This window comes from Crassostrea angulata, chromosome 7 (assembly GCF_025612915.1).
Source record: "Crassostrea angulata isolate pt1a10 chromosome 7, ASM2561291v2, whole genome shotgun sequence".
Lineage (NCBI taxonomy): Eukaryota > Metazoa > Mollusca > Bivalvia > Ostreida > Ostreidae > Magallana > Magallana angulata.
In genome coordinates, this window is record NC_069117.1 from 55106143 (window position 1) to 55117832 (window position 11690).

The 11690-nt window shown below is 34.4% G+C and overlaps 1 protein-coding gene across 2 annotated transcripts; it reads left to right on the forward strand.

Moving 5' to 3' along the window:
• The first annotated feature begins 8230 nt into the window (after nucleotides 1–8230).
• Nucleotides 8231–11515, forward strand: LOC128192991 (heat shock 70 kDa protein 12A-like). 2 transcript variants are annotated; one of them, XM_052866142.1, is made up of 7 exons: nucleotides 8231–8252; nucleotides 8563–8601; nucleotides 8702–8989; nucleotides 9226–9473; nucleotides 9567–9782; nucleotides 9869–10028; nucleotides 10120–11515. In XM_052866142.1, exons 3-7 carry the CDS (start codon nucleotides 8740–8742, stop codon nucleotides 11196–11198), a joined length of 1953 nt encoding a protein of 650 aa, XP_052722102.1. In that variant the 5' UTR covers nucleotides 8231–8252; nucleotides 8563–8601; nucleotides 8702–8739; the 3' UTR covers nucleotides 11199–11515. The 2 variants fall into 2 exon arrangements, with proteins under 2 accessions (XP_052722102.1, XP_052722103.1); XM_052866143.1 differs by lacking the exon at nucleotides 8231–8252 and having other exon boundaries at nucleotides 8356–8601; nucleotides 8686–8989.
• The last annotated feature ends 175 nt before the right edge of the window (nucleotides 11516–11690 follow it).

The window sequence follows — 11690 nt, forward strand, 5'->3', positions numbered from 1 at the left end:
ATTCACGAAATAGAACTTGCTACCAACAAAAATAACGACCCCACGAACCAGGATAGTTTTTGTTATCCACGAACATTGACACCCATGAATAAAAATGATTCCACGGTAACTATTACGTTTCTGCAGGAGTAGAGAGAATTATACTCGATAGATATAAAAATATCAAAATATTTGTAAAACATTTTGGGAAACGGCTTATGAAGGATTTATGTTAAAATGGTATCTGTTGTCACAGGGGAAAAGTAAACAAAAAAGACAATCATATTTGTACGCATTAGAACTGTACACTTACACTTTCGCTTTATATTGCTTACGACCTGCGTTCATAACAATTCGAATATATTTGCTTCAATCAAAAGCGATAATTAAATTGAAACAATAATAGCAAACAACGGGTTTCAGATGGTAAAATGCAAGTCAGCGCATCATAACAGACCAGTGGAAATTCATTATATAAATAGTGCCTGTTTCGGAGGGTAATAGTTGAAATTGACACCCGAGAAAACCATTGTCAACCGACGCGAAGCGGAGGTTGACAATGGTTTTTGAGGGGTGTTAATTTCAACTGTTATCCTCCCATACAGGCACTATATATTTTATTATACTGAATGTCTTAATTTTAGAGATTTTCTTACTGCTTCTATATAGAAATGACGTGAATTCCACGACGAACCGTACGCGCATGTTACATTTCGTTCTGTTACCCGTTGCTAAATGTGTTGCTGACGCTGAGGGTAATAGAACGGAATATCACCGAGGTCTTACCAATCAGATTTCAGTATTTAACATGAAAGTATAATAAAATGCTATGTTAACTATTTGCAACACCCCACGATTCCCCAATTATATAGTCTATTTCAGGCAGGGTATAATGTTATTGAACTATCTATTCATTGCAAAATACACAGAATAAAAGCTTGTCTTCTAGAATATTCGTGCTTATGAAGAAATATGACCTTTTTCTTTAAAGACAAAACCTCAGCAAAATCGACCAGTTTTGGATAAAGCATTTGGATCAGTGTATAAGCTTCAGGTCCTCATGCAAACCATGAATTAATTTGTAGTTGACCTTTCAAAACAAATAAGGTATCTCACTCCTCAATCTTGTTGTATCAAGAATTTCTTGAAAAGTATATCATTGAAATCTGTACTGTAAACAGATAGCCATGCTATGACCTTGAATTGCTAGTATTACATAATGGTCACTATGATATTTATGTGTACCTAGATGCTGCGCACTGAATGGTGTTAATAATAATTGACAGAATGAACTCTGTGACTCTTGTAGCAATGCGTAGTATTCCTAAATGATGTTATGAAACCAGGTCATAATACGAGCAGAATAATATCCAAATTGAGAGTTTAACAACATGTGACCTATTTGGCGATTATGTGTCTGCAACGAATGCTCTAGTATTCTATATTGAGTCATGTATTGTGTATTCTATATATTAACCTTTGTAACCTTTTATGCCGTGTATGCTCATACTAGGTGGGGGGGCTCCGAGACCCAGGACTCGGAGACCCAAATCCTGCATCCAGACTCTTTGATAGGCAGTTTTGACGGTTTTGTTACTTTATTTAGAAATAAAATATTAATCTTAATTTTGAACACTAAATGTTCACTCATGATCGTCGTATATGGGCCGAACTAGTCAAAACTGTCCATCATAAGTAAAACCTTATATATACCCATATGAAATGAGATTGTGCAGACTCCTGATTTGGGCTACTATTAGCTGATGTTATTGTAACTATACGATCACGCTTAATAAAACCGCTTGAGAAAGAAATCCTGGACTTGTCATCCATAAGCTTGAGCTGACCCTCAATAGGATCCTGTAAGACAGAAGGCTTACAGTACACAAAAGATACTAAAAGATAAAAAGATAGCAGGGGGTCAGTATTCATCCTGAGTTATGGCCCATTTAATTTGACCTTTTTGCATCTAAAATGTAGTTTCAGCCTGATTAGGATTTGTTGTCAGTATTTTTGATTAATTTAAGCAAACTTATTTCTTCAAATATTGTTTTCGAATATGCACAATGGTGACACTGAATACATGGATTACGAAAAAATTTACGAAGCTGCATAATTTTTTGATGACCATTTTTGCACTTAGTTACAATTTGATTTGAAATAAAAACTTTTCAGATATTAAGGATTTTATAAGACTACTCTAGTTTGCCTTGATATGTAATCGGTATAATTTTGACATAGTTAAACATGGGGGCCAGTTATGTCAAATTTTAGATATAGGGCTTCAAAAGTAAAATTCTTCCAAAATTTGGCTTAGAAAATCAGACATTTTATATATATTTGCATGATTTTATGCTATACATTTATCACTCTCTCAAGATTTAATGTCTTACAAGTCACACAGAGCCTGTAGAATATGTTACAAACCTATCAAATATTAAAATTTTGAATAATGAATAAAGTAAAATAAAAAGATACAAAGTAAATTGAAAATTCAATGAAATGCTTGTTTCTGTCATTTTCGTCTAAAAAAAAAAACCCTGCGCAAAAACAAAATAGGTTTTTGAGTGTATTCAAATAACAACTGTTTAAAAAAAGAATACGATTTTCTTTTACCGTTGTATTAATGACATATACTATTTGTTTATTTGTTTTCTATATCATCATGGGTTAGCTAATTGTTTAAGGTAGAAATTATCAGGAAAATAGAAATTAAGTGTTTCACAGAAAAAAAAAATCCTGTAAAAAAATGTAACAAAAAAGTAATAAGAACAAGAGAATTTTAAAATGGATTGTAAGTTTTCTTGCAAAATTTTGTTTTAAAGATTTCCATCAAGTATATAACTGACATCACCTTAAACTTACCATTACTTCCCCAACTAAGTAGTTTTGTTTGTTATTATTTAATAGGTTAAAAGAAGGGTTCGTCGAAAGTTTTAGGTTTACTTTGAACAGCTTTAATAGGGGAAGCATTTAAGGACAAGTGTTTTAGGAACTTTTTTCTACATTCTTTCGATAAGTTTCAATTCATACTTCTGAAAAGTTAAGACTTATTTGAAAACTTATAGTACTAGTATCCATTGATTCCATGTTAAGGCGGTATTGGAAATCTGTCACTATTAATGTGAATTAAAGTAAATTATAATTAAAATACTTTTAATTTTGAAATCCCCAGTGGGATGCGGACTCGTGACTTACAGTTTCGTAGTGAACCCTCAAACCCACTACTCTCCGCTGTTTCTCGGCAACTTTGGGAAAGAAACTAGTATATGTAAAATTACACTCGATTTTATTGTTTATTCTATTAAATACTACGCCTCAACATTGAAGTGCCCCTACCTATAATTATATGGTGTGGCCAAGGCAATGTTTATTTAGTATAAAGTGCAAAGGATTAACAAGTGTCGTTTTGTGGAAAAATCCAGTTACACTAAAAAACATGTTCAACAGGTTTAATCTTGTACTTTAACATCTTTTGCCTATTTACATATTTTACAGATTTTTTTTTAAAAGAAGCTTAATTGATTTTAAACAGGTGTCTGTATCAGAGAATAAATAAAAGATGATTATCAAATACTGAACAGATTAATTTTCTTTATGTTGTCACGATTTTCCTAATGTTCGGCAATTGGCATTTACTAGTAACTTTTTTTTGTTTAAGCGTAGTTTTCATGATATAAATATATAATTTAGAGAAAAATGTGCCAGCAGGAAACACGATTATTATTCTGCAAAAATACATCATTTAACAAATTTGTATGAAAGAAATTAAGACAGGATAATTAAAAAGAAAATACACGATTTTAAAGTAGTCCAAAATATCTACCTTTTTTCCTGGCTTTTCAAAACAGTTTTTATTTTTCACGTTTTCCTGGCAAGTAAAAATATCCAAATCGTTAAAAAAGCCAGGAAAACGTCAGATAATTCGGACTTGTGTATACTAAGCAAGCAGTGATTCTTTTTCAACCCCATGAATGTTGCAAAGTTGTCTGTGACAGAAAATACTGTAAAAAGTTTGTAAATAATTTGTAAGTACTAGAAAACCTAAACAAATTTTGAGCTTAAAATTTTATTTTTCCATTTTTGATGTAAAGAATACTTAATATGGGCATTTTTAGTGCTTCGTCAAAATTCGAAAGTCAAATATCGAGTTTAAAGCAAGATACAGAGTTCAAAATTATTTGTAAGGAAAACAACTCAAGTCTTATTATTGATTTCATTTGTTCTGTATTTTAAAAGTTTCAATCGAATGCTGTAATTTTTTTCTGTTGATAATATTATTTATGAATGCATTGAATCGGACGTTCTTGTTTGCCCAAAGTCCTTTTGTTAAAAAGACTCGAGCTTGTTTACGTAACAATGTCTTACGTCTTTATTTTGCTTAATTTTAATTTTTACTTTTAACATTCAAATTTTGATCAATCATTCAAAAAACACAAATAAACCGTTTGAATTTTTTTAAATCTCAAATCGTGTGTAGGTTCCTTTTGGGTGTATATTTATTGATGATCAGGTAGGTTCAAATAGCTATGTTATATCAATATATATATCTCAATTTTATATAACTTTTTCCAGTACTTTGTTATTGATTTACCACTACTTTGACAAGCTTTCTCGCAAAAAATTAGGGTACCTTATCAGGCATTAGTGCAAGATACTAGAGAGTGCAATTTCCTACATACATGTAATCTTAGTGAGAATACACTTGAAATACTGAAATAAAAATTTTTGGCGCACACACACAGATATATACACAGGTATATATATTTTATACTTAAAATGGCTAACGACACGAACAATATATAAATAGTGCCTGTTTGGGAGGGTAACAGTTGAAATTGACACCCCGAGGAAACCGTTGTCAACCGACGGGAAGCGGAGGTTGACAATGGTTTTCGAGGGGTGTCAATTTCAACTGTTATCCTCCCAATCAGGCACTATTTATTTTATTATACTGAATGTCTTAATTTTAAAGATTTTTTTTACTGCTTTTATATAGAAATGAAGTGAATTCCACGGCAAACCGTACGCGCATAATTTACACGCATGTAACAATTTATTGTGTTACCCGTTGCTAAGTGTGTTGCTAACGCTGATGATAATAGAACGGATTATCAACTGTGTCTAAACCAATCAGATTTCAGTATTTAACATGAAAGTATAATAATAGATATTGTCTTCAGGACAAGAGAAATTAGTTACATGGGTAAAACCAAAGAAAACACAATCTAGCGCTACTACTAAAACTACTAAAGAAACTATAAAAAGAACAACTACATTATTAACAGTTTTAATTCACATGTGTTGACCATGCGGCCGATCGCTCTAAAGTAATCAATCGACTGCCAACTTCACGCCTGATTGAGTTAATTAGCTAATTAAAATTGACGTCCGAGAAATTGAAAATTAGAACCCCGGTTGTCAACTCGAACGGCACTTATGATTTAGACCCGAATTGTTCAATTAAGTTTATAATGGGTAAGAGTTTGATTAAAAAGAGAAAAAATAAAATAAGTTAAAAATTGAGACGTTTATTTAGGGAAGTCCATTTGTATGTTCATGCTATCCTGTCAGCACCATGGCATAGTATATGTGTACATACAGAGAAGTACCAACCTTTCTGCACTTCAGTGTGATGGAAAACTTCGTGGGCAATTTCTCTACAAATTTATTATATTCTGCACATCATTTTTCTAGCTTAAAAAGCGTAAAATGCCTCACTCAGTGTTGTAAATACGAATTATTTTAACCACTCGTAAACATTAGCAGAAATACTGTATGTAATGCCATGGATTAGCCCCAGAGCGCAGAACAACTTCAAAGTGTGTGTTATCGGTGATTGTCCATGCCTGTCTGGTTACGAGTCAAGAGCAGACTGGAGATGATTCAGAACCGAGAACAATCATTGGAACGGAGTTCGCCTTCCCGGCGATAAAACAGTCGTAAAACAATCGTAAAGTTTGCCACTTGTTAACTTTGTTTAATCCAATGATTTTGATTCCCTATTTTGCAATACGTTATCGACGACGATGCCTTCCTAATCACGCTTTATTGATGAAGGGTTTGGCAAATGAAAAGTCATTCTCTTAATCTTTGTTTAATTATCAAAATTTTCTATATATGGCGAAATGGATAAAGTGCAAGTTTTACGATACGCAAGTCCTACGATACCTCATAAATTCTGAGCATTTTGAAATACGATTATCCGGTGTTGGAGGCGACAAGCACGACCCCTAACGTGTCAAACTGACATTATCTGGCGCCATCGTGAGCACAGTTTTTAGCAGGTGCGCGCCTTTCATTTGAATAATACTGTTGTTATAATATACATGTGCTTGACAGTAAAGAATTGCATAGTAAAATTGTCGTACGACTTTCTGCTCTCCTGTTACGATGTCGCAGTTTTTTCTATAATCCGCTGACCATTCAGTCATTGTTTATACACAAAAAGTAATTCGAAGACTACAAAATTGAATTGATTTCAGAGGCGGATCCAGCAAAATTGGAAAGGGGGGGTTCCAATCCATAAATATCAAAACGTGTAAAATTCAGCACTAGTTAAGGTGGTAAGGGTCTATATTAATGTGGATAAAAGTAAATTATAAACGAATACTTTCAGCGGTTAAAAAAAATCAACTTTTACAATATTTGACCAAAAAATATATTTTAAAATTTTCTGGAAAGGTTGATATCATAACTTCCCCAACGGGATTTGAACTCATAACTAACATTCGTAGTTAACACTCAAACTCATTGCACTACGCTGTTAGGTAGCAATTTTGGAAAAGAAACCTTTAATAAAATTATACTTGATTTTATTGTTTATTTCAATAGGAAGTACGTCATAATATGGAGATGTCCAATACCAACTTAATCTTTTATTCGTAAAGACCCCCCCCCCCCCCCGACTTTTTTTAACATTTTCTGTGGGTAAATTAATTTTGGTTTTGGTAAGGATTTTGATAATTTGTAGCCTTAATAATCAATAAGTCTCAAGTTAACCCTTCTTATGGTATTTTGCCACAGAATTTCAGTTAAGCATTTGAAAAATAAAATGCAATTCATGCGTTTCATTAAGTACAATCGATTTTCTTTAGGAATAAAGAAGAAAATACCTAAGCGATATTGCATGCTTTATGTAATTTTTAAAAAAATTTCCACATGCTTACTAAAAGAAATAAACACCGATTGCTGAAGAAGAACACTTTAGTCAGGTTTCCGAGTACCCTCTGTTTTAGTATTTGGGACCCCAATAATAAAAACAGAGGAGTCTCAGGAACCTAACTAATAACTTTACTTCAATAAAATATCGATAGGGTGTTGTTTATAAGAAATAAATTACGTCCGTTGTACGAACATCTTTTAAATACTAGTAAGCGATTTCTAAAGCATTTATGTTGGATAATTATAGTATTTAAATTGCAGATGGAAAAAATTGCCTTCCAGTTAGAATTTTAAGTTTAAAAAAAAATTCATATGTCCCAGAGAAAGGGGGGGTTCCAACCCCCGGAACCCCCCCTCTGGATCCGCCAATGGATTTGTTTTGTTTCCCATTTGATCTATCGATAGAGTTTACGAGCTGGGATTATGGCTTGAATTAAGGCAATAGGATGTTTGAACTTCCCGCCGGTTATTGCCTTCTACTGCAGTTCCGTTAAGAAAACCCTACGTGAGTCGGTGAATACGATATGATGACAAGAAATGAAGACGAGGACACTTTATAACCATTTTATTTTCAGTTTCACCAGTCTGTCTATAGAAGTTATATGTTAACGTCCCATGTTAGACATTCAGGATGGATGAAATCACAATGCTATTTGTGCATTCAAAAAAAAAATTTGCAATAAATTGTACATACATGTGATTTTTTGTTCCTATGGCTAATCTAACTCTGGATATCTTGACTTAAACTTAAAGTTTTTTCGATATATTCGAGTTTTGAGAAATAATGGTGATTCATCTACTCGCCCCTTATGACAATATGAAAAATCAGCTAAATAGCGGTCATTGTGAACCGGGGGTCATATGACGTGTGTGTGTTATGAACCTGCACCTTAATTGCATATTTGGCCGACCGCTACATAAATATTTAAATTACCCGGTCTTTATACACGAGCTGGCGTGTACTGAGCAGGGCTAATACATTTATTGTGAATTGTCTCTCCCGTTAATCCCAATAATAAATTCTTAATCTTCCGTAAGACCCTAATAATTCAGATTAGTCCCAACTAAAGCAGCACCGGGCCCAGTGAAAATGACAGTGTATTTCAAAAGTAAGGTATATTTGCATTATAAACACTATAAAAATGATGATAATACTGTCATTTTTTGTCGTGTAAACACAATAACTACTATAGAGTTGTAATTATTTGTTTGCAGTGATTAATATACCAATATTTGATATCAGAACAACTAAATTCTCAAACGGACGGTTTCAACACGATTTCGATTTTGTTACACTCTGTAAATTCTTTGAAAAATTTGACAATGGTCCAGAAAGTGTTCTTGTAACGAATTAATTGTTCATTATTTCTGACGCATGTAATTGTGCATGTTAATCGCAAATTAGGTTTGTTCTTGTAGAAATGTCCTGACTAAAATGGAGTTAGAAAAACATTTTAGGTAAGATTATTTACAAACATTGATATTTTGTACAAAATTCATCTTCTTTGAATAAAATGCTATGTCCTTAAATATATGGAGTAGTTTATTTTATTTTTAGACTCTAAAAATTTGTGTATTTGGAAAAATTCTGTGAAGATGTCAAGTTTGGAAAAAATCCCGGAAATTGATCAACTTGAAGATCTTGAGGATGAGGAACCAGAGACGGAAAAAGAAAAAGCTCCGAATCCTCCAACAGGAAGAGATACGGGACGGGTGACAGATCGCGACAAGGGGGCGGTGTCTAAAAAACCGGGGACGAAATTCGACCCCAGCTTGATGATCATTAATGAACACAAGAGAAACAAGATGGTGGTGGCGGCCATTGATTTTGGAACTGCCTACTCTGGTTAGAAATGTTTTTTTTACAAACCTTTAAACTGTTAAAAATACGTGATATATACTGAAACACACAAAGTTCAAATCAATATACAAGGCAGCTTTCGGATTTGTTTCTATTTACGTTTTTAAAATCAATGCAATTAAGTGTTTAATTTTTTTTTCAAAATCTTTAATTGATTAAATTTCTCATTTTTATTAAATCAAACATTATCGTTACGGGTTATCAAGAAGGATTTATTGCAGGATATGCATACTCGTTGAAGCATGACTTTGAGATAAAACCCCTGCGTATCATGACAAACCACTGGACCGTGAAGGGATCTGGAAGCATGTCCCTGAAAGCACCGACCTCTATTCTTCTGAACCCCGACCAGAAGTTTCACGCCTTCGGCTATGAAGCTGACCAGCGTTACACGGAGCTGGCCCAGAAAGGACTCGGCTCTGAGTGGTACTACTTCCAGAAGTTTAAAATGAAGCTACAGGGTAACATGGTAGGAATGTAGCTATCAACGCACCGATAGAATCATTTTTTGGTTTGCAAAAATTAAGTTTCCACCCAAATGTTCTTATTGTCTTTTGAGTAGGATGTCACCCGAAAGAGAATGCTGGAGGACATTGAAGGGAAACAAGTTCCAGCACACACAATTTTTGCCATGTCGATAAATTTTCTTAAGATGGAAATTCTCAAGTCATTGACGAAACATTCTGGCTATACCATCGAGGATGTCCATTTCATCATCACAATTCCGGCAGTATGGACGGACGCCGCCAAACAATTCATGAGGGAAGCGGCCTTAGAGGTAAACAAACTCGTGAGTTGCATTTTGAAAGCTATTTTAGTCATGGGTGTTTCCAGGTTTCTAATACTTGGTTATGTTGCATACAGGCTGGTATTCCTGGCGATAATCTTTCCCTGGCGTATGAATCTGAAGTGGCTGCGGTCTATTGTCGGCATCTGCCGAAAAAAATGTTAGTGGGACTAAGGGGGCGAGATCTCCTTCAGTCCTTTAACAAAGGAAGGAAATTCATGGTTCTGGATCTTGGAGGTAAAAAAATTGTTTATCAATTTCATAATAAACTGAAGTCAAGGTTGTGGATTGAAATACTGTAACATTTTCGATGACTATTTGTTTTTAGGAGGAACATGTGACATTTCTGTAATGGAAGTAGTGAACGACGGAAATATAGAGCACATTCGGAAAGCAACGGGCGGGGCGTGGGGTGGCGGCAAAGTGAATGAGGAGTTCAGCGTGTTCCTCAACAAGATCTTTGGTGAAGACGTTGTCACTCAGTGCTGGGCCGAGAATCCCTCGGAATACCTCGAGATGGTTCGTGCTTTCGAGATCAAAAAGCGGAAAATTTGTAAGGAGACGACTGACGAAGTCCCGTTCAAGATTCCTGCGGAACTAAGGATGTTGTTGAAACTAAAGACAGGGTTTGAGCTTGAGGAAGTTATTCGTGAAACTAAGTACAATGGTAAAGTAATAGTTAAGGGAGACAAAATCTTGATTGATCCAAACGTATTCAGAGAATTCTTCAAGAAAACCATTGACAGTATCATCAAACACATGAAGGAAATTTTCGAGGAGAATTCTGGCCGACACATAGCTACGATATTATTGGTTGGGGGATTTACAGAGTCTCCCTTAGTCCGTGAAGCCGTAAGAGAAGCCTTTCCGAACATGATGATAATAACTCCAAAAGAACCGAGTATGGCGGTGTTGAAGGGTGCTGTTTTGTTTGGACAAAACCCTGAGTGCATCTGCTCAAGAATTTGCAAGAGTACGTATGGGATTCGAATCGCTCGACCCTTCATAGACGGGATTCATAGAGATGAGTACAAAGTATTGGTAGATGGAAAATACTATTGCAAAAACCTGTTCCAAGTTTTTTTCGCTGTTGACCAGAAAACTAAAATAGGTGAGACATTCAGATACCCAATTCATAATTCATACGAAAGTGAAATACGGCAAGATTTACGAAAGGAACCGAAAATTACCGAAATCTACATAAGTGACGACCCACATCCCCTGTACATAACGGATTCGAACTGCAAAAAACACGGCGAAATAATAATGGAGCCCCCCGGGGGTCTGTGGCCGGAAAAGTTCTCTGGGTTCGTGGAGATGGAGATAGCGGGTACAGAGATCGTGGGCCGCTTTGTAAACAAACAGAACGGAGAAACCAACATGATCTATTTGGATTTCTTGTCTTGATCGCTCACGACTTCTGATAGCTTTGGGTTAATCTGTCAAATGTTAACAATCGCTCTCTTTTAAACATTATTGCACAAGCTTGCACATTGCCGCTAAAGCAGATCGTTTTTGGGTTTTTTTTTCAATATTCAGTATCGATAGATATTTTGATAATGTCTATACATGTATTTTTAATTCACAAAACAAAGTTAGTATCGATGAGCATTTTTGTACGTGCTTTTTACATTGTAGTGCTATATACATTGATCATTTTTTTCTACAATCTTTTTTTTTTGTTTCTTGGTTGCATTTTTGATTAAAGTGCTATCTTTATCGTTCATCTTGTTGTTAGCGTCTTTTGGAATAATCATATTGAAATAAGTTACAGTAATATATATAATTAAAGGTTAAAGCAGTTTGTAGCTACTATCCACAAATTGAACAGAATATGAAAAATTTAGCCCGAATTTCTCCGTTTTACCAAACATTAATTCATCTTTGTTTAAACCCAGT